Below are 24,173 nucleotides of genomic sequence, written 5' to 3'. Positions count from 1 at the left end.
AGCTCAGATAGTTTAAATTCTTCTAGTGTTAATGTTGGGAAGTGTGTTCACAGGCTTTGGAGTGCATCATAGCTGAAACAAAGCTTTGAAAATAACTTAAGGTTAGACTAGATATTTTGGTTAAATAGGTTTGAGATGAAAAACCATAGAAAATAATCTAAAATTTACAATGGCATATAGCTAAATTACAGATCCATTAAGTTAAGGTCACAAACACAAAGCATCCCAAGTTTTACTAGATGATGTGCTTTTCTTGCCAGAATTGGTTCATGATCAAAGGTGATGATTAATTCCTTGTACCCATTTTGCCTTCAACCTCCTGATATAAGGAACTATTGATGAGTGGGTATGCACCCTAAAGATTTAAAGTGAACCTAATTGTTTTCCATGTACAAAGGTTTAGGTTTGTGATTCCTTTAAGATTTCTTATAAGATTACTTTTCAAGATAAATAATAAAGCTATTGAGTCTTTCTTTGTAACTGTAATATACAAACTGCCAACAAAAGAACTGCATGAGAAAAATACCCTTTCCTTGCTCAAATTCTGTTAATCTGTAACAAATTACCTAGATGTAAATTTTTGTGCGTTCTTGCAATGACTTTGTTTTAATCATGTAAGGAAGCTAAAGAAATATTTTCCCTGTATTCATTATAATATTTCTCTTGAAAATTTGAATGTAACCACACTGTAATTCCTATATTTCCAGAAAAATTTTGTTGGGGTATATAAGCTGTAGCAAAAATAGAGAAGAAGAAGAATATAGAAGATTAAAGAAGGAAGCTATTAAGGAAGAGTGTGAGTCATTTTCCCTTACCCCTTCAGATAAAGAAGTCTTAGTATAACCAACTCTGTGGATTCCCTTTGAGCCTTGTGATGCTGGAGACTGGCCCATCAGGCAGCAGAAAAATTTTTTTATTTTACATCCCGATCTGCATTTTTCCTCCCTCCTCTCTTCTCAGTACCTCCCCCAACCCCTATTACCACCTCCAACCAACTCCTCCTCTGTTTCTGTTTAAGAAATGAGCAGCCCTCCCATGAGTGTCAACAAAACATGGTATTAAAGTTCTGATAAGACTAAGCACCTGTACATGTATTAAGGTTGGGCAAGGCAATCCAGTAAGAGGAATAGGGCCCCAAAGGCCAGTAAAGGAGTCAGAGACAGCCCCTGTTCCCATTATTAGAAGTCCTGCAAGAGGAACAACTACACAAATGTAAAACATATGCAGAGTGCCTAGGTCATCCCACACAGGCTCCCTGGTTGTCAGTTCAGTCTCTGTGAGCCCCTATGAGCCCTAGTTGGTTGACCTGTGAGTTTTCTTGTGGTGTTCTTGACCCATCCAGCTCTTACAATCTCAAGAAATGTACTAAGGGCTGGAGTCTTATATTTGGCTCCAGAGTTGTGACACTGGGATTCAAAAGGTATCATACCACCATTTTTGCCATTTCTTTCTGTCCCATGAGAGATTCCTATTGGCCTGGTGAAGCTGGGCACCTTCTACTCATCAAAGACATATGAATAAAAATGTGTTGTATTTACACAACAGAATTGTGTTCAGCTATGAAGATGAAAGAAATATGAGAAATGAGAGATATTATTCATCATTCTCAGGAGAATATATGGGTCTAGAGTTTATTATAGTATGTAAAATAAACCAGAACCAGAAAAACAATTATATGATATTTTCTGTCATATATGCAATCTACATCATATACAACACACACACACACACACAGAGAGAGAGAGAGAGAGAGAGAGAGAGAGAGAGAGAGAAAGAGAGAGAGAGAGAGAGGAGGTAAGAGAGAGGATTTAAAATAGAATACAAAGTAAGATGAACTGTGCCCAAAATTTTGTTCTTTAAAATGTACCAGTAAGGGCAAAAACTGTTAGATGAGAATTGACATCACAGTGTATGGATTTGACACAGAACTCATATACTTGACAAGAAAAGAAACTTCTTCCTATTTAATTAAATTATAATTCACTTGGGAAAAAAGAGGAAATGAGAGAGATTTTTAAAAAATAGAAAGCATATCCAAATTGCAAATACTTTATGAAAGCTGTCTCAATTGTGTTAGTAATTGAGTAATGCAAAGGAAAACTACAAGACAATATTCCAAAACAGTGATTTAGTTAAGATGAAAACAGAAAACCTTCAGGAGTTGGTGAAGTCATGGGACATCCAGACAGACCTCTCAGTGTACTTGGTGGGAGTTGATCAATTTAGAAAATGCATTGTAGCAGTCAGTGAGATGAAGATAGTTCAGACTACATGCAACAACTGTTAAGCTTATACCAAGACGTGAACATGCAAGCCCAAGTTCTGCCTTCATAGATTTAACTAATGCTGCATCAACACACACACGGGGCAAGTTATTGTAAATACCGTCAAAGCCTATGACTAAAAGCTAGCTCTAACCCTACCCCTAATTCATGGCTATAGGGGAGAAACCTACTCTTGTTTTGCTGAATGAACATGTTTTCAAAGCACCCCTAAATATTTTTGTTTACAGCCTTATGTTTATGCTGATCTGAAACTTGGTCAAAGAAGCTTCTCATTGCAGCATGTTGACATTAATAACTGTACAAAGTACTGAGAATAATCAGCTTTGAGTGCTCAGCCATAGATGGGACACCCATATCAAATTGTCCCTTGCCCCAAGGCTCAGGAAACATTACAGAAGAGGGGTTGATAGAGTGTAAGAGCCAGAAGATGAGAGGAGTGCTGTGAAATGCTGGACAGACAGGGCTATCAGGTCGTGAACTTTTGTGACCTGCACAAGATCAAGCCTGCTAAAAGTCCAGTATGGATGGGGTAAAGGATCTCTAGGTCCCACTTCCAGCTTAGGTTTTATTGGCAATCGATGGCTTCCATGAGAGGGAGAGTCAGTTTACTTTAAGGATGTGATCCATGGTAGGTTGACTATGCTCCAGTGGATGTCTCTACATCTATGAATATTTGGATATTGCTAATTTGGTTCAGTGTCTATAAACAAAAAAGCAAGCAAGCAAAAAAAAAACCCAAAACTGCTTAGTGGCACATTCCTGCCATTCCATAACTTGGGAGGTAAAATCAGGCAGATCTGGAATTCAAGGTCATCTCTGACTATATAGTGAATTAAAGGCTTGCCTAGCTGCCTAGCTATATGACACCATGTCTTTAAATGAAGGAGAAAAAGAAAGGCAAAAGAGGAGGAGACATTAAAAAGAAATATATATATAAATAATTTAGTTCCTTTCTATAGAGTCTGTGAATTTCTCTGATGAGGCTTGAGATACATGGTAATCCACAGGTATAACAATAACTCATTAGGAGTTGGCTTATACTTTGTTTTTAAATTTTCACACATGCAGCCAAAACATGCACACCTAACAAAATGAAAAATATGCTAAAAAGATATAAAGTTTAAAGGGTTTAGAGCTATAACTCAACAGTAGAGTGCCTGCCTGGCATGTAAGAGATCCTAAACTTATTCCTTACTACTGAAAGAAACAAGAGAGGGAGTGCAGAAGTAGAGAGTAAGGGAATGAGCAAAGGAGGGAGGGGTAGGAATTCCAAGTTCTGAATGTTTCGAGTTTAATAACTCAGCAATTTTCTAGGGATCCCAACTCTCATGTTAGGTTAGTATTTTGTTTAATGTTAGTCCATTCTGTTTCACAGTGATTCTATGTGTGACTTACAGACATTACATCCTGATGATGTTACTGCCAATGATAGAAGTAAAGGAGGGCAAAGGTCTTGGGAAACCTCTCCCTCTTGTATTAAAGAATGGATTGATTCCCAGTAACCCTCAATGCATAAAATATATTTCACAATGAGTATTATTTGGCCATATTGGTCATCTTAGATGCTTTGGAAAAGCTGGGGCTGGTGGTACAAGTCTTGGAATCCAAGCTACTTGCGTGGTTAGGTAGGCTCATTGCAAGGTCAAGACTTCTGAGGGCCACAGGTTGGACTGTTGAAATGTGTCAGTTAAAATTTCATTTCCTGGGGCTGGAAAGATGGCTCAGTGGTTAAGAGCATTGCCTGCTCTTCCAAAGGTCCTGAGTTCAATTCCCAGAAACCACATGATGGCTTAGAACCATCTGTAATGAGGTCTGGTGCCTTCTTCTGGCCTAGGCATACATGCAAATAGAATATTGTATACAGAATAAATAAAAAAATATTTAAAAAATTTCATTTCCTTCCTGTCCATGTTCCCAGGCTCATAACAGAACTACTTACACAGAGCTAGGTTTTTATCAGGAGGAATATTGAGCATAAACTGTTTAGTCAACCACCACCAGTGTCAGGAAGTGGCAAGGTGCACAGGAGTCACCACGCCTGTCTTCAGATGCAGAAGACCTTAGAGATGCTGTGAGAGGGTATCTCTCCTCTCCCTGGGCTCATGGCACACAAAGCTCTGCCTTTTCTGGACTTGACATAAAGGTATCCATCTGACCTCAAATTTTAGGTCTGTTTCTTATCTATTCAGTCCCTTTAGGATTTTATGTTACTCTGTCCCCCTTCCAGTTTTATTTCTTCTATAGTATCTTAAGCGTCTAAGATTCTTTCTTCTATCTCTTATATTCTGTTGGTTATACTTGTCTCTGTAGTTCCTGTTCATTTACCCAGATTTTCCATATCGAGCCATCCCTGGGTTTGTGTTTTCTTCATTGCCTCCATTTCAGTTTTCAAGTCTTGAACTGTTTCCATTACCTGTTTGATTGCTTTTTCTTGGTTTTCTTGGGTATCTTTGAGGGATTTATTTATTTCTTCTAACTTTTTGTTAGTCTTCTCATCCATTTCTTTAAAGCAGTTTTTCACGTCCTGTTTAATGGTATCTATCACTTTCATAATGTTACATTTAAAGTCATTTTCTTCTACTTCTTCTGGATTAGGATGTTCAAGTCTTCCTGTTGCATGATCGCTGGATTCTGGTGTTATCATGGTGCTTTTTAGGTTGTTGGAGGAATTCTTGTATTGACGCCTGCCCATCTCTTTCTTCAGATGTGGTCAGGAGAGTCTCGATGGTTTGGTCCAATCTTTGCTGTGGCTAACTGTGTACTGGGTTCTTTTTCAGCACTGGAGTTGGCTCTCAGATACCCTTCTCCCTGAAGTAGGCTGTGGTGGTGGATCTAAAGACCCCACAGATGGAAAGGAGTGCTTTGGGGCAAGCTGAGATGGGATAAGTAGAGAAAGCCAGTAGCCAGGGAGAAGCCCTGCTAAATGGCCAGAATGTTTAGGGGATTGGAGAGTGCCTGTACTCGGTTTCTGGGACGTCTGGCTGGATGGGCGGGCACACACTTACCCCTCCAGATGGATCTCCTGCTATTGGATCAGGGCCACTTGCTGGCCAAAGACCTTGCAGACAAAAGGGCAGGCTTGGTAGGTGTCAGATCAGTGGAACAAAAAAACCCCTGCAGACGTTGCTCTCACCACTGTGTCCCCCAGACCCTCAGCCTGAAAGCAGGCTGAGTTTCCCCCTCCAGTTTTAATGGTACTGCATGAACATAGAGAGGGAGGGAGAGAGGGCTGGGTGGAGAGAGAGGGAGGAGGAGGGAACAGGTATAGAGGGGAGAGAGAGAGACAGACAGAGAGAGACAGAGAGAGGGGGGGACAGGTAAAGGGAGAAGGAGAAAGAAGGAAGAGGGAGAAGGAGACAGAAAATGAGAGGGAACAAAAGAGAGGGGGACTGGGAGGGATAGAGAGCTGGCTAGTGTTTTGTCAAGTTGACACAAGCCACAGTAATTTGGGAAGAGAAAACCTCAATTAAGAAAATGCACCTATCAGATTGGCCTATGGGTAAAGCTCTGAGTCATTTTCTCGATTACTGATCCATGTGGATGGCCATAGCCCACTGTGAGAACGATAGTACTGGGTTGTATAAGACAGAAGACTGGGTAAACCATAAGAGCAAGCCAGTAGGAGGTATTCCTCCACAGGCTGTTTCAGTTCCTGCCTCCAGGCTCCTGTCTTGAGTTCCTGCCCTGACTTCCCTCAGTGATAGTGTTACCTGGAAGTCTAAGATGAAATAAACCCTTTTCTCTCCATGTTACTTTTGCTCATGATACTTTATCACAGCAATAGAAAACCTAGCTAAGATAGAGAAAAGGATAAAATCTGTTCTCTTAACATTTTAACTGTGCAGTTCTGTACTATTGATTATGGTGTTATGTTGTCTTAGAGTTGTTCTTATTGATTGACTGGAATTTTGTCTATTGATAAATAACTTCCCCACTCTTTTCCTTCTGGTAAACAGCATGCCAAACTTTGCTTTTATGAATTTGACTTCTTTAACTACTTTATAGGTTTTGAGACAGACTCTTGTTATATAGCTCAGACTGGCTTAGAACTCACTATGTAGTGAAGACTGGCCTTGAACTCATGGTGATCTTCTGCTCATCCTCCCAACTGCAGAATTGCAGGCATGGATCAGAATGTGCAGCTTAAATATGACTACTTAACATACCTCATATGAGGGGAACAATGCAGTGTCTGCCCTTCTGGCGTTGTTTACAGGGTCAAGCCATTTCTTAAAGGTCCAGCCATATGATTTTTTTTCTTACAGCATCATCATTATCATCTCCATTCCACTGTGTATATATATACACATACATTTTCCCAGCCATTCTTTGGACGATTTCCCCACCACAGCTCTTGTGAATAGTGTTGCAATGATTACATGAGTGCTGACATCTCACTTCCATACTTCTTTTATCCCCTTTCTTGGGCTCTATTTTTAATTTCTTATTTTGTGAAACCTTCATGCTATTTCCACAGAGGAAGAGCTTTCTTCCCTCTGATTTACACATTTTTTTTCCACCAGTGGCATGAAAGGAGGGCCTCAGGTCCCCGAAAATGATTCTGACTCACTCTTTCAGAGGCAGCTTTTCTCATAACAGTTGGGGCCCTGGGTTCCTGTTAAGAGCATGAAAAAGATCCAATTTCTCTATTTCTGGCAATATTTGTTATCTTTTTTTTTTTTTTTTTGGTTTTTCGAGACAGGGTTTCTCTGTGGCTTTGGAGCCTGTCCTGGAACTAGCTCTTGTAGACCAGGCTGGTCTCGAACTCACAGAGATCCGCCTGCCTCTGCCTCCCGAGTGCTGGGATTAAAGGCGTGCGCCACCACCGCCCGGCAATATTTATTATCTTTTAAAAATATCATCTGAGGCTGGAGAGATGGTTTAGTGGTTAAAAGAGCACTAGCTGCTCTTCCAGAGGACCCAGGTTCAGTTCCCAACATCCACCTGACAACTCACAACTGTTTGCAACTCCAATTTCAGAGGAAGCAGCACCCTCACACAGATACCAGGTGAGCCACCAATGCACATAAAATAAAAATAAATCTTAAAAATATCATCTGGGTCAGTGAGATTGCTCAGTGGGTAAAAATGCTTGCTTCCAAACCTGAAAAATCAAGTTCCATCCCCAAGACCTATTTAGTAGGATGAAAGAACCAACTTTGTCCTCTGACTGCTACACACAAACACACACACACACACACACACACACACACACACACACACACCAATATTATTTAATACTAAAGGCTATTATCTGTAGCAGGGCATATTTAACACGTCAAGTATCTGTTTAGGCTCTTCCAGAGACCATAACATCAAACATTCAGTGAAGGCTTAATGATTTTCATTTTATAAATTAGGAAATGTGAGTTTTGGGTGTTGAAATGCCCATCCCAAAGACCAATGGTCATTCAGTTCTACAATAAAGACTGATGTGTAAATCTTATACTTCTATGACTCACGTATTTATAGCAAGACGAACATGTTGAGGAATGAGTTTGATTGCACCTGAACTCAGAGGCTTGCTGTATTTTTTAGAATCTGAACCCTTCTCAAAGAGTCAGCGACTGAAGGAAAGCGTGGAAAGCTCAGAGGAGAAACCTCTTCCTCTTCATGTGAGGAAACTAATAGAGAAACCTTGTAATGAGCCCCAGCCCCCACATCCTGCCTCTGTGTCCACTGCAGGGCTTCAGCTCCAGACCCGGCAGACTGCGGAAGCTTAAGTCATGTCACTTCATTCTGCCACAGTGGTGGCCCTCGGTGAGTCCCGGGACAAGTGGAGGGATGGGGTAGGTGATTTGGGGAAGGGAGTCTATTTCCCACTCAGGCCAGAAACCAGCCAAGCAGATTCTGGAGCCCCCTGGGAGGAGACTCTCTCCATGCTGCCTCCTACTTGGGGTTTTCACCACAGACTTATTGCTAGAAACAGAGATGGGGCATGTGGCCCAGTTCAGCTTTAAAAGGAGTGAGAAAGAGCCTGTTTGTAAGGGAAGATGACCTGAGAACATTGTTTCCCCAGTGGTGGAGGTTGAGCTCAGAGCTCAATACGTTAGGTAAACACGATACCACAGAATCGGATCTCCTAAATCCAAATACACGTTTTATTTTTTAAGATCACAGATGTTACATGCTATTGAGTACACTTGTTCAGAAATTCTTTTATTCTTAAGAAAATTTTATTAGTTCTTTGAGAGTTCCTCACTTGACTCATACTGAACTCTTCCAAGGTCAATCCCTCTTCCCTACCCACTTAACTTTGTGTCCCTCTTTTTTTCTTTTAAACCTTTACTACCAATTTGTGCTCCCCGAATATTCTTGAATGCATGGTCTAGCCCTGGAGCATGGTTGACTTACTAGAGACTGCACTTCTGTACTTCTTCATTTTTTTAAAGACACTCTCTTACTGTGTAGCTCTGGCTGTTCTAGAACTCACTATGGAGACCAGCCTAAATCAGGAACTCACAGAGATTCACCTGCCTCTGCCTCTCAAATGCTAAAGGCGTGTTCCATTACTTCTGATTCCAGGGGCTACACTCTTAAAGAAAACCGAGTCTCCCTCTTCCAGCAGCCAGGAATTCCCGTTAGCTCCAAGGCTAAAACAGGGAGAATTTGCCTAAATTTCCTTTCAGTTCTGGGATTTTGTCTGGCTTGGTTTTACACAGGTCTGTGCATGCTATGAGTTAATATGTGCAGCTGCCCTCTGTGTTCAGGACACCCTGTAGTCCCCAATGTCATCTACTGCTTCTGGCTTTTGTGCTTTTTCCACCACCTCTTCCTAAATTATCTCTGAGTCTTGGGAGGAGGAGATGTATGGTGTGTATGCTCCCTTTAAGGTTCAGCATTCTGCAAACTTAGTCTCTACCCCTTGTTCAGTTATGTCTCTGTGTTAATCTACATCAATTGCAAATAAAAGCTTCTCAGATGAGGGGTGCAGGATGCATTTATCCATGGGCATAATGAGGAATATATTTTTGCTGTTACATATATTTAAAATATCATTTTGAGAATTTTGTAGGTGCATGCAATATGTTTTGATCATATCTATCCCATTCTTGCCTGTAATACCACGTCAGTTCCCTCTCCCCCTCTACTTTGTGTCTCCTTTTTACAAACAATAATCCAATGAATATAGTTTGTGCAGCTCATATACCCAAGGGTATGGGGCTATCTGCTGGACCCTGGCCACACCCTTAGAGAAAATTGACTCTCCCTTCCCCAGAAGCCACCAACTTTCAATAGCTTCTCAGCTAAGAGTGGAGACCTTATGAACCTTTCTCCCGTACATCTCAGCCCTCATTGTACTTTTTCTCATTTTTTTCATTTATTTTTATGGGCCTCTCATACAGCACATCCTGACAGAAGTTTCCTCCTTCCATCGCTCCCATTTCCCCCACCTACCCCATCTTCCCCAGATCCTCTGCTCCTCCAGTGTCCCTTTAGAAAAGAACAGTTCTCACAGGGATATCAACCAAATATGGCATGACAAGATGCAATAAGACTAGGAGAAAACCCTCATATCAAGGCTTGACACGACAACGTAGTTGGAGTAAAGAGTCCTAAGTGCAGGCAAAAGAGTTAAAGGCACATCAGCTCCTACTGTTAGGAGTTTCACAAAAACCCCAAGATAAGCAACTGTAATGTATATACAGAGGGCCTAGGCAGACCCATGCAGGTTCTGAGACTTCTGTTTCAGTCTTTGTGAGGCCCTATGAGCCCTGTTTAGTTGATTCTGTGGGCCATATTCTTTGGTGTCCTCAACACTTCAGGCTCCTGAAACCCTTCTTCTCCTTGGGGGTTCTCTGAGCTCCACCTAGTGTTTGACTGTGGGTCTCTGTATTTGCTCCTGCATCTGCCAAAGGAAGTAAAACAGTGGGCTAGGCTCTGAATTAACCCCATTTTACTTTTGGTTTTGACACATGATCTCACTAAAGTTTTCAGGCTGACTTCGAACTCACTTTGTAGCCCAAGTAATACGTGAATATGTAATTCAATTGAGTAGCTGGGATGTCAAGTCTCTTTCTCTACCTTGGGGATATTTAAGAGTTAGTTCACAAGAAGAAGGAGGACTATACTCTGACATTAATGTTGTAGGAGGCTGCTTGTTCATTTCCCAGCTGCTAAGACCCTCGAAATAACCACACAGAAACTGTATTAATTAAATCACTGCTTGGCCAATCACTACAGCATATTCCTAGCAAGCTCTTACATACTAAATCAACCCATTTCTATTATTTTATATTTTACCATAAGGCTCATGGCCTAATAGCAAGGTTCCAGCTAGCAGCTCATGTCTTTCCCCTCTGGTGGCTACATGGTGTCTCTTGTCTCTGCCTTATTTTTCCCAACATTAAGTTTAGTTTTCCCCACCTACCTCTATTCTGCTCTGTACAGGCTCAAAATAGTTTCTTTGTTAACCAATGGCATTCACACTACACAAAGGGCAATTGCACATCACCTCTCCTGTTTTGTTTAAATAAAATGGAAGGTTTTAATTTTAACATAGTAAAATTACATGTACAAAACAGGTATCAAGCAAGAATTATAGTTACAATATTTATATCTACTTTATCTTTTATAATAACCAAGGAAAGGTATAATTATAACTATCTATTCTTCAACTCCATCAAGGGCAACAAAAGGATAACAGGAAGTGCATTGTAAGAAACTTCCAAAACTCTAGAATTGACAGAGACATCTTGCTGCCTGGACAGTCACACAAAGTTTTTCTGTATTATTGGGGCATCCAATCTTTAGCCTAGAGGCCCATAGTATCCAGCAGACTTTTCCATGAAGCAGGAAATTTCAGACAGTTCTGCCTATATTGGCAGTTTGTCAGTCACTTTCTTCTATGTTCTGTAGAATGTCTTGTAGACTCTTTTATAAAGCAGGAACCCCTAAAGACAATCTTACCTTTAGGCAAGTTCAGCAGTCATTTCTCTGTGGGTCCTGTATGTCCAGTTAATACAGCATAACATCAATCATTCCAGGCAAGAGCAGTTTCTTGCCCAAATAGATAGCCAACTCTGTAAGGAGCTTCTTTGATGCCCATCAGCCTCTTGAAGTAATTGGTGCTGCCAGGAGCAGATGTGTCTCATTATCATGAAAAGTCTAAGTTATTAAAAATTTTTAAATGCCATATTCTGTAGCTCTTTAAAGTGGTTGAAAAATACCTGTCTATCTGAAATATATCTCTGTACATCTAGAAAACCTAGCTAACATGTTTATAAACTTGATTATTTTAGATGACTCTCTATTAACCTGTTTCTTAATTATACATTACATTTTAAAATGAGGTGCACAAACACAATACCTTAATCAAGAGCAAATATAACAAAATTGTCCTTAAATTTTCGTCAATAAATCAAGATCCATACCAAAGCAAATTATTCATATCTATAGCATATCCACCTTTAAATGTAAACAAACATTTATAAACAATATTTGGGAATTTGGGCATAGATCTCTCCAAACTGCTTCCTGTTTTTTGTTGGGTGAAGTATTTGGGGGGTGTTTATGGCAATCTTTCAGGGGGTCTTTGTCCATCAAACAAAATTAGTCTGGAATTGATCCACAGGTTCTCATCTTCTGTGGAAACAAAAGCAGACCCTCTTTTCCAAAGCAACAAATCTTTAGACCCAAATTCTGAAGTCAGGATACCTTTAAAATATATATTTGGCTTAGCTTAGCAGTCCATACAATGAAATGTCTCTCTGTATGTAGCTGCTTCACAGCCAAAAATTTTAAGGAAAACACAATAATATACATAATCCAGATTTTCTATTGTATTCCATCTTTACATGGCTAATTTTTCTTATTCTATTACTTTTTCTACAAGTTTACTCTGTCTCTTTAAAGACTTTGTTTTATTTTTTAAAATAATTTACTTTTTATAACTCTCTATATTCTTTCTCTTCTTTCTCCCAAGCCTATGTACATTTTTTAAAACATAATATGACCAATTTAGAGGTCTTTTTCATCTGAATCTGTCTTTATTGTATATCTGTAATTATTTTCTGACCAGAACTGCTTCTTGAAATGCTAAGTGGGTGTGGCTAGTGCCAATATGGCCCTGCCAGCTTGCTCTGCCCAGTCCAACATGGTGGAGACATGTTTGCTGCCTCTGAGAGCCATGCTTGTAGCCCCATTTTTAGGCACACAGCAGGTCTATGTTACCATTAAGCAAGTTGTAGCACTCTGCTCACAGAGACCATTGAAATGCTTCATTAGCTGGATGTCCTGATAGAGTCAGAGCCATTTGTGCTGGTGAACCAGGAAACCGCTGCTTTGAAACTGAAGGATTTTTTATTTTGCTACTGCTGAATCAGGAAGACCTCTCTCTCTCTCTCTCTCTCTCTCTCTCTCTCTCTCTCTCTCTCTCTTTTTTTAGGTTAGTTTAATCCAGCTGTGTCCTAGCAGCTGTCATTTCTTTATTAGAAGTCAGAAAATCTAAAGACAACACAACAACATACAGAACCCAGACTCTCTGTGTATTTTCCATCTTTACATGGTTTATTATATTTTTTACTCTATTCCTTTTAAAGGTCTTTATTTTTTTAACTACTTTTCAATCTTTGACTGTTTCTACCCTTTCTCTTTTCTCTCCCAAGCCTATGTATATTTTTAAACACACTGTTACCTGTTTAGAGATTTTTTTTTGTCTAGATCTGTCTTTACTAAGCATCTGTACTGTTTTTTTGATCATGTGAGAAGAAACTTAAACAGCTATATTAGTATCCCCTCATGGTTCAGTTTAGTGCATGGCATTGGTGGCTCCTCCTCCCCTTAGTTCTTTGAGAACTTAGCTTCACAATGGAGGTATTGGCAGGAGCCACATTTACCACCCCAGCTCTGGAAAGTTGTTGGGTTCACGATGTCACCAAGTAGTGCACAGCCTGCTACTTATAAGCCCCATTTAAGTGTTAGGTAGCATTGGTGGGGGAGCTCTTAAAAGAGCTGTGCTCACTAGCAGCTAGCACAGAGCCAAGGAAACCGTCTCTCAAAGGAGTCGTGCCTCCGTTTGCTGTTAGAAAAACCATTTATCAGAAAGCCACATCTGGCTCTATATTTGTTTTTTTTTTTGTTTTTGTTTTTTTAAGAAGGAAGATATGAGTAGAAGATAGCATGTGAGCTCTACATGAATTCCAAAGTAAAGGGGTGTGAACTTCCTTGTGTAACAGATCAAGGGATAATTTTATTCATGCCATCTATCTTTGTGACAGTGGTTTTCTGCTTTGTTCATTCCTGAGTTTTAATATTAGTCTATTTTCAAATTGTTTATATTTTAATAGTTCACATATCAAATCTTACCTTATTTCATTTTTATTTTATTGCATTAGTTCCTCTAAGGACTGTTGATTAAATTTAACAAAAACCTGTTCATTTAAAAAATTAAGTGACACTTAATGATAATATTAACATTTTGTTCTCTGTTTTATGGATTGTTGTTTTTAAGTTTTCTATTGTCCTTCTTTCATAATACTCTGTATTTACTTTTATACTTATTGTTTTCTTCCAGGATGTTCCGGGGGATGCTTTTTATTTTATTTTTTAACAAACTTTGTTTTTTTTTTTAAATAAAATGCTTTATGTAGTTGTCACAAAAAAAGGAAGACCTCTCTTAAAGGAATCATGCCTCTGCTTGTTTTTAGCAAACAAAACAAGAAGTTGCATGAAACTGTTTTTGTGTGTGTGTGTGTGTGTGTGTGTGTGTGTGTCTAGGACTGCTTTCTAAGCTTTCCCAGGTTTTAGATATAAATAGTTGACCATGTTGGTATACCAATTTGTTGTAGGAGGCTGCTTGTTTGTTTCCCAGCCACCCAGACTCCTGAAATAACCACACAGAAGCGGTGTTAATTAAATCACTGCTTAGTCAATCATTATAGCATATTCCTAGCAAGCTCTTGCATATTAAATTAAAACATCTCTATTATTTTATATTTCACCATGAGCTTTGTGGCCAGCAGCAAGGTTCCAGCTAGCAGCTCATGCCTTTCCCCTCTGACAGCTTCATGGCATTTCCTGACTCCATCTTCCGTCTCGCAGCATTCAGTTTAGTTTTCTCTGCCTACCTCTACTCTGCCCTGTGCAGGCCCAAAACAGTTTCTTTATTAACCAATGGTATTCACAGCATAAAGAGGGTAATCCCACATCACATTAATATGGAAGAGGAATGACTGGGTAATCATGAGAGGCTGGATGTTCCTACCAATATCTAGTTTTTTTCTAGATTTTTATTGCTAAACAAGCAATGTTTAATGGGTTTTGTCTTTTAGTGCTGTGCCTGGGATGGACAATTAATGCTCAGCAAGGTGAGTCATGTCTTCAGTTAGGCTTTGGAGAGGATCATGTGCACCTGGGAGACCCAGAGGGAGATCCTTGAATATCCCCTATAATCATAAACACTCCCAAATATGAAAACTTCACTTCTTCATTTTTTCCACCTGCTTTCCTTGGGTTTTTTTTTTTTTTGGTTAAAAGTGTTTTTAATCAACAAGTAACAATGGTATATATTTATATTCTGTCTCTTGGGTTTCAGTGCAAGTATCTCTTCTGTGTCACTTCAGGGAGTACACTCTGATCTCATCTGTCTCTTGAGATTCCTGTGCCCACCCTTATATTCATCATAATCTTTCTGCCACCTTCTCAGACAATTATTTTCTCAAATCAGCCTTCCCTCCCATAATTTACCTTTAAATGGAAGAGACTGTGTTTCTTATATGTGTGAAACCATAGAAACATATAAGGCATCCCTAGAAGATGAATAAGATATTAAAAACATATGAAGAATAAGTGAAGAAAGGAGATAGGATTAAGAACTGTTTGTCTAAGGGCACAAAATCTCATTACACATGGATAAGGGCAGGAAGTCAATTATGCAGCATGGCTAGCAACTATGCATTCATAAATTTGTCACAAAAGGTAAGTTTGTGAGTTTATCCATATTGATTAATTTGATCCAGCTCTTCCACAAGGTACAAGAAATCACCTTGAACATGGTAAGTATGAGCATTTTAAATTTGTCTCTTGACATAAGTATAATTATCTGTGATTTTTATGGGGATGCCCTTACATTCAGACAGTTTGAAGCAGGTGAGATTTTAAAGCCCCAATAACACCCTGGAAAGAAGGTGGAGATAAAGACAGAAAAATCACGGGTCCCTGGAATAAGGCAGTTCCCAGGGAGGCAGTGGGCTCTGTAGCAGACAAGTCCAGTCTGTGACGTTCTGAGATTTCTTCGGATGAATCATTGCTAGACCCACCACATGCTCAGACTTAGGTTCCTTAATGTCATGTGGTAAGCATTCATATGCATGTTGAAAGAAGGGATGTTATAAAGCTTCACTTTGATAATGGAGAACTCTAAATTTGGTAAGAGTACAAAATGGTATGCCTCAGTTGGTTTTGTATTATGACAATGTCTGCACCATGTGCAGTGAGATTCCTGCTCTCTTTCTCTCTCCTAGAATCTCTGCCGAGTCCTTCCATTTTGGCTGATCCAGGCCCTGAGATTCCCCAAGGACATTTTGTAAAGATTGTGTGCACAAGCCCTAGAGAATATGATACATTGCGTCTGGAGAAGCATGGCAAAGAAATAATGAATAAGAATGATTTGCCTTCTCAAAAACCGGCTATATTCCAGCTTGGCCCAGTAAATGAAGACACTGCTGGATCTTATCAGTGTCTCTATCAAAAAGGGCCTATGTGGTCCCAACGCAGTGAGATTCTGGAGCTGAAAGTGACCAGTGAAGATGTCACCCACACTTCTGACCCAGTCCCAGGAGTGACCTCAGGTTAGTTTCTAGGTCTCTGAACTCTAACCCTAAGTTCTCTCCCCTGCTTCAACTTCCCCTGCTTTCTTCTAATCCTAATGCATCCCCTTTCCACCTCCTTCAGCACAGATCTCATCTATCCTTAAACCCCAGATTTCAGGAGCTTTAGTCTTACCAGACACCATGAATAACTGGATACAGTCTTACAGGTAGACCACTGAGTTGTTCTTGACTACTGATTACTGACTAAGCCCCATCAATGGTGGGAGTAGACTTCTCTCAAGGTGATGCATGTTTTTTCATTGGGCATGGTGATTTATCCTGGTTTTCCTCTGAGTTCAAGCCTGTGGTGACTGCAGGAATATATCTCCTCTGGAGTGATACCATCTTACTAGGCAGGCAATATGGTCCAGAGAAGGTTGGTGGACAGGTCTGGATTATTCTTTTGTGGGTTCTCTCATATGTAATAGTCTGTGTGAGGTCAGGCCCCAAAATGTCTGGAGTCAGCATACAGAAAATGTTCTAGTCCATGTCCATGTATTCCCACATCTTCCTAGGAGCTGCTCAGTGCTTATTCTGTGAGGTCAAGCAGAGTTAGTGAGTGAGGAACAGAAGAAAGGACCAATATCTAACAGAATGATTTAGGAGGGGCCATGTTTTCAGTTTTCCCTGTCTTGTCATTTCAGGTCTTTTTCATGGCCTGTGGCTGAGTGATGGAGCCAATCACCACTTTTGTATCAATACTTAGGATGGAGAAGGGGCGTACATATCTCTCCTCATCAGCTCCCAATCCTTCACCCTGCCTCATTGCTGGTGTTATAGTTTATTACAGGTTATCTGCTGGGTTGATGTTCTGATTTTGGAGCCAGCCATCAAGGTGTCATTAATAATATTTTTCTTCTCTTCCTTCTTTTGTTTTGTTTCTAGTTGTTTAATTTTGAGATAGGATCTCTCTTTATAACCCTGGATGTCCTGAAACTTGTTACATTAACCAGGCTGGCCTTGAACTCAAAGAACTCCTCCTGCCTTTTCCTCCTGAGTTCTGGGATTAACGACATATCTCCACCATGCCCAGCAACCCTACTATTTTAAATATGGAATAAATTAACGTTCTTGGTCAAGGATACCAAGATCTGAAGACTCCAGGAGAGAAGCAGTTCCAGCAGCGACACCCCAGCCCTCAGTTTTCTATGAGTCTATGCTGCCATTTTGTGGTGTGAGCCTCATTACATTTTTTTAAATTTTTTTTAAATTAATTTTATTTTTAGAACAAAAACAATTTTTTCATTTTACATACCAATTCCAGTTCCCACTCCCTCCCCTCCTCCAGTTTTCTCCATCTTTCCCCCACCCCACCCCCATCCACTTCTCAGAGAGTGTAAGGCACATTGCTTTGAATAAGGACCAAGACCCTCCCCGCCATATCTGGGCTGAGCAAGGTATCCATTCATAGAAAATGGGTTCCAAAAAGTCAGAATAAGCAGTAGGGATAAATTCTGGTCCCACAGAAAGTGACCTCAGAGTCTGCCCCAGCCATACAACTGTCACCCACATTTAGAGGGTCTAGTTTGGTCCTAGTTAGAAGGATCCATTCTTCCCTGTCCCGCTGGAGTTGGTGAGCTCCCATTAGCTCTGGTAAGATGTCTCAGTGGGTATCCCCATCATGGTCTTGACCTCTTTGCTCATATTACCACTCCAGTGCCACTCTTGGACTGGACATTGGGAGCTCAGCCCAGTGCTCCGATGAGGGTCTCTGCCTCTGCTTTTATCTCATCAATTATGATGATATTTAAAATAGTCATCAATCTGACTACAGGGCAAGGCTAGTTTGGGCATCTTCTCCATTATTGCTTAGGGTCCTAACTGGGGTCATCCTTGTGATGATTCCTGGGAATTTCTCTAGTGCCAAGTTTCTTGCTAGCCCCATAATGGGTCCCTCAATTGAGATATCTCTTTCCTTGCTGTCTCTGTTCTTCCCCCATTTTGACTATCCCATTCCCTCACGTTATCCTCCCCTCTCCCCTTCTCCTCTTCTCCTCTCCTTTTTGGTGTTCCCTGATCTAAGATAATGAGGAAGGTTGACCAGGAGCCAGATCTCCTTACAGATGGTTGTGAACCACCACGTGGTTGCTGGGAATTGAACTAAGTACCTTTGGAAAAGCAGACAATGCTCTTACCCACTGAGCCATCTCTTCAGTTCCCATTACTCTGTACAATCCTGTAGATGAGGTCATTCCTCTCCAGCGCAGGCTCCATACCAGCTAAAGGAACTTTTTCACTGTCTGTGCCTGACAAAGATGGAAGGATTCCTGTGAGGAAAGTGCCACGGGAAGGGCATGGTTTGTGAAAAGCAGTCAGTCTGAGCTGCTGTGGGATGTGAAATGTGCTTTTTCACTCCTTGTGTCTCAAGCTGTCAGATTGTGCTGCTCCCTGAGTGCCATGGTTACAACCATGTAGAGAGGAGATGTGGCCCCGAGTCATCGTGGTCTCTCTGATCTAGGCTGTGCTACTGTGAGGCCAACCTCTGAGTTCAGGCAGCTGGCATGGTGGACAGCGACATAGAGCATGGGAATATCTAGAGTAGCAAGGTGATTTTTCTGGCGGAGCCCTTTTCTGTGCTGTTGTGGTGGGACATGTCATGATGAGTTTCCTAGCTGAACATACTGGATCACCATCCTGTTTCTGACTTTTTAAACAAATATTCTCTTGTTTTAAATACACCAGTTGGATACTGAGTCAAACTAGACACTCACAGCAGGGGAAGAAAAATGGCCCTGCCGTTGTGGGCATACTGGAGAGATGATAGGAATGAATGATAGAAATACGTTAAAATTTCAGATCTAAAGCTAAATTTATATTGAATTATGTAATTTTCTTATAATTAAAATAAGCAATATTACTGATGTAACAATATAATGTATCTTTACACATGAATATAATGCAAGTTAGTCAATTTTAAATAGTATCACATGCTATTTCATATTTGTAATTTATAGCTTAACAGAAATCATTTATTAGTATAACACAATATACGTACACATCATTTATTAGGACAGCAATGTATAATTTGTGTTTGGAAGATAACATATATGTTATTTATATATTAATTTATGTGATAGAAAGTAATATTTTATTTCAAATTTGCTTTCTGACTTTTTTGTATAGGAATACATGTTGTGTACTGCATGTTCTCGGGTGCTGGCTCACATATATGCTTCTATGTGTGTGTAGGTCCATGTCTGATGCTGACTGTCTTTCTGGAGTGTTCTCCACCTTCCACATTGAGGTGCAATCTCTGACTGACCCCAAGGTTCACTGTTTCAGCTAGTCTGGTTAGCCAGATTGCTCAACAGATTCCCTTTCTCTGTCTCCTGTACACTGGGATTACATTCTGCCTGTCATGTCCACTTGACTTTTGCTGTAGGTTCTGGGGATCCAAACACTGGTCCTTACTCTTGCATACCAAATGCTTTATTTCTCGATCCATACCTACAGCCCCTTAGCTGTGCTTATTTACATTACATATGAATATATCGCCAACTGTCACTTAAGAGTGGTCCTTTGTTCTGAGATATATGTCCATAGGCCATGTGGTCGTGTGACACCTGTGTTCTGAGAAATACATCAATGGTAGCCCATTGTGTCATAGTGTGAACAAGATCTTATTTAAGCCAGCTTAGAAGGCAGAGTCCCCTACACACCTGACCGTATGGTATATAGAGCAAGCAACTTCTAGACTGCAGTCCTGCACAAATGCTATTCTGAATGCTGAAGGCAACCAAAACTTAAGGGCAGGTACAAAGCTGCAAGGACACAGAAAGGTTTCAGCTCAGTTACGATCTTACCAAAGGTCCATGGTTAATTGTAGTAACATCATGACATGGCATGTGTGACTCTGTTTGCATATGGAATATATAACTATAAATATATCATGACCGTGCATACAATGTGTATAATTAAATTGCAATAAGATACATGGTAAGGACAGAATAGCAGGTAGGGCCCTGAGTTGGACATGGGCCAGGTGTTAAGGGAAGAACCTCTAAAGGGATATTATCTGACTTTCTTTAAAGGACATTAAATAGTCTGCCTGAGGAACAGGTGGGTTCCACCTTGGGTGGTTGCCCGTGAGGTGGTAAAGTGAGTGAATGGATGGAGAAAGGTGAATGCTATAGGAGAGGAAAGGATGGACACTAAATGCTGCAAGGGCAGCATTGTCTGCAGGGAACCAGGCAACAAGACAACATTGGGACTGAGTTCCTTCCTGTCAGTGGCTACCCTGAGGAACATATAGAGATGAGGATTATTGACTTCAGTGGGAGCCCAAGTCGGACTGTGCTGAGGGAGCCCTGCTTCCTTTCTTGTTGGTTGTCAGTCACAGCAAAGCTCTACATAGTGTGCTGGACAATGTTCTCCTTCACGACTTCAATCACGAGGTGAGGGCTCTTATATGTGGGAACCATAGTGGATGTTAGCTACATGTGGCTGCTGAGTCATTAAATGACTCTACCAGTGGCTAGTGTGTTCCAGAGCACAAGGAAGGTCAATATTATTGATGGGTAACATGAGGATAATGATTAAATGTTTCCAGCTACTATGCATGTGAAAATTTACATATTAACACATTCATGAACACCACCCAGTATGTGTGTGCTATGCAGTGGACATTCAATAAATGCATGCTGCTGTTAACCTGGTTACCATCTTTCCTAGACACATCTTGGCTGAAGACAAACAACCTTTATATCCTCATTGGGGTCGCTGTGGTCTTCCTCCTTTGCCTTCTCCTCTTCCTTCTCTTCTGCTTCCATAGCCACCATCAGAAAAAGCAGGGTATGTATCTGTTGTGACACTTGGCTTTGGTTGGCTGGTGGGAGTACTGCAAATAAGACCTCCTTCCTAAACGTGGGCTACTAACTATTCTTAGGGCTCCCAAAGAGCAAGAGCCAGGAGCACAGGCCACAAAAGAGGTGAGACACCAGGAATGACTCCCATGTCCTGCCCAGTCCTTTGCCTCCAACCAGTCTCCAACATTCATCTATCCTTTCCCCTTAGGCTCAGCCTAGTGATTAATGGCCTGGAGAGCACACCAGGTAAGGAATGTGAGGAGAAAGGAAGGGGTTACCTAGTTCACTGGGAAGCAATGGGGAAGGGAAAACATCGGGGAAGGAAAACATTCAGGAACATAATAGAGGGTTCTAGATGGGATGAGATATAATGTGGTCATATTGTCTTCTAGTATCCACCAAAGAGAACTTATCCTATGTCTTCTTTTCTATAGACATAGTCACAGATGACTTGCTTCCTGAGGACAAAAGAACAGAAACCTTGGTAGGTTTTTGTAGTCATCATCTAGTGCTAACTAACAAAATGCTCCCAAATTATCAGCTTAATAACAAGGCTTCAGACTCTTGTGTAATGAACCTTGAAGCAGAAGAATTCAGAGAGATTCTGTTGCCACCTCAGGCCTTGACCCGATTGACATATTTCAATGGCTACAGACAGGAGAGCTCTCCACAGCAGCTAACTTTCCCCAGAGAGAACATCCAAGATAAGAAAAATTACTTCTGCCATGTCTACGAGTAATGTAATCCCACTTGAACACCATTGGGAGGGAACCACAGGATACCATAACTATAATTCATAGAGCCATTGCAGGTAACTTCCAACTCCTCAGCACTTCCACCCCCATAGCCACTCTAACTCTCCTGGGCCTCTCTCTCTTAGATCCCTGATGCAGGAGGTCTTCTGGAGGTGACATATGCCCAGCTGGACCATCATGCCCTCACACAGAAAACAGCTGGAGATGTGACCCCACGGAGCACAGAAACCATGACTGAGTCCAGCACATATGCAGCCATCATCAGACGCTGAGCCTGGGCACACCTGGAGACACGCATAGTCACTATTGGAAAAACCCAAAGTGGCCATTCAAGGGCTTCTTTTGGAATCAACCTGGTGTGGAAAGCTAGTCAACCAGCCCTGCTTGAGGCAGAAACTGGACCCTGGAAGCCCCTGTTCCCCATCTAGGAGTTGTATTGTGTAGGTGATAGTATCAGTTCTTGGAAAGACCATGTTGAGGTAAGCTTCAAAGCCCCTTTACAATCACCTAGTTGTTTTCACAGACACAGTTAGAGCCCCTTACTCATTTCTACAGACCCTTCCATAGCCCAGATTATTTAATGAAGAGCATGATTTCTTTCCTGCTACACCCCCATTTTGCAATGAGCCCAGTGAACTCTTAAGGCTTCCTTGGATCCCCTGCTGACTCTGGCTGGGTTGTACTCATGCAGCTGAGAGATAAGATGCTTCTCGGCATCAGGCTTCATGGGATGCATCATGGGAAGTTTTGAAGATGGAACATCAAGGGCGCATCATGGGTATTTCTGAAGATGGAACATCTACAATTTGTGCGGGTCTCAAACACACAGCCCCTGAGAACCAAAATTCTGCCTTTATTGGTTTCAGAAATGAGGGGAGAAATGGGGGCTACAACGGGTGCTTATGATTTCTTTTTTGATTAAAATATATGTACAGACTAAGACTGTGAATACTCAAGTGTGTACTATCAGGGTTTGGTGTGCCATTGTGTTTGTAGCCATCAGCACAAATAGCACAGCTGCCGCCTCCCACTGGATGGCCTGACATAGTCACTGATGATTGAACTTTGGGTCACTGTTTGGAAGAGGAAAGAGGAATCAGAGGGGAGGAGAGGCTAAGAGTGGACAAAGCAGTCGTACCTATACACACTTACACACAAGGTCACACAGGCATGCAAATATGCATACACACACACACACTTGTATATGAGTGTATTCGTGCACATGGAGCAGGAGAACACTGAATCACTATTAGATGCTATTTGTCAGTGTCTCTTCCCCACACAGGGTCAGGCTCAATACTCCCACACCCATGCAAATATGGTCAGCACTAATTAGACTTAGAGAGCTATTAACAGCAACAACAACCAACACTAGTAATTTAGAAAGGGGACATTGCAGGGCACGGTGGCACACACCTTTACTCTTGTTACTCTAGGAGTCAGAGGCAGGCAGGTCTTTGTGAATTTTAGGCCATCCTGGTCTACATAGTGTGTTCCAGGCCAGCCAAAGCCACATAGTGAGAACCTGTCTCAAAAAAAGCCCACTTCCCTGCAAAAGACATCAAGTCTGGAGTGAGACAAATAATAAATGGTAGAGCTCCTGAGGAGTTGAGAGAGGCATTTATTTGAGAGGCAGATAAGACCCAAACACACTAAGTTTTTATATCTGTGACAATTTCAAAAATAAATTAAAATACTAACTAAAAAAGAAAGATACTCATATGAACTTACCGAGACTGAAGCAGCATGAACAGGGCCTGCAGAGGTCTGTACCAGGTCCTCTGCATATTTATTATGGCTTTCGGTTTAATGTTTTTATCCATCTCCTGAGTATTTCAATGAGTGGATCTTTGATTCTTGTGCTTTTTCTTGGGCTCCTTTCCTTTGTTGGTTTTCTTTGTCCAACTTCAATGTGGTGTTTTTATTTTATTTTATTTTATTTTATTTATTTTGTTAAGAAGAAAAGAAGAGAAAAGAAAAGTAAAATATTCAGAGGATCACTAGGAGATAATAGTGTCTCATCTTTTTAAAAAAATTATTGTTATATTATGTATTATTCCAACTTACTTTTTATCTTGATGGTGCATCTTCAAAGCACATACTGAGCTGAAAGAAAACAAAAGAAACAAAACAACAACAACAAAAAGAAACAGTTTCAGTGTGGTTGTTTGTTAAAACAAACATCCTTCCCCTGCAAAGAACACAATAAGAAATTCTCTCTTGAAGGGAAAATTGCACACACACATAAAATCATCATAATCTGAGCTGGCAAGGTTGCTCAGTGGTTAAAAGCACAGATGTAGTGTAGAGGACCTGGGTTTGATTCTAAGCACCCATATGGTGGCTCAGAACCATCTCTAATTCCAGTTCCAGGGGATTTGACACCTTTTTTTGATTTTGCAGGCAACTAGCATGCACACTATGCACAGACAATACATGCAGGCAAAATAGTCTCACAACCTTTGCCTTCCCTGTGTGTCTGTTATTAATTTTCAACGTGTTCCCTGGAGGTTCTGC

General features: G+C 40.8%; 1 protein-coding gene across 2 annotated transcripts; it reads left to right on the top strand.

The window, feature by feature from the left end:
- The first annotated feature begins 7,858 nt into the window (after positions 1-7,858).
- LOC119821614 (leukocyte-associated immunoglobulin-like receptor 1) lies at positions 7,859-22,596 on the top strand. Of its 2 annotated transcripts, XM_038340751.2 has the most exons (8): positions 7,867-8,045; positions 14,558-14,593; positions 15,749-16,075; positions 20,768-20,887; positions 20,982-21,024; positions 21,110-21,147; positions 21,336-21,385; positions 21,782-22,596. In XM_038340751.2, the coding sequence occupies exons 1-8, from the start codon at positions 8,012-8,014 to the stop codon at positions 21,926-21,928; spliced, it is 795 nt and encodes a 264-aa protein (XP_038196679.1). In that variant the 5' UTR covers positions 7,867-8,011; the 3' UTR covers positions 21,929-22,596. The 2 variants fall into 2 exon arrangements, with proteins under 2 accessions (XP_038196680.1, XP_038196679.1); XM_038340752.2 differs by lacking the exon at positions 14,558-14,593 and having other exon boundaries at positions 7,859-8,045.
- The last annotated feature ends 1,577 nt before the right edge of the window (positions 22,597-24,173 follow it).

This window comes from Arvicola amphibius, chromosome 8 (genome assembly GCF_903992535.2).
Source record: "Arvicola amphibius chromosome 8, mArvAmp1.2, whole genome shotgun sequence".
Lineage (NCBI taxonomy): Eukaryota > Metazoa > Chordata > Mammalia > Rodentia > Cricetidae > Arvicola > Arvicola amphibius.
Note: the sequence above shows the minus strand (reverse complement) of the source record. Positions and strands in the feature narration are given on the sequence as shown.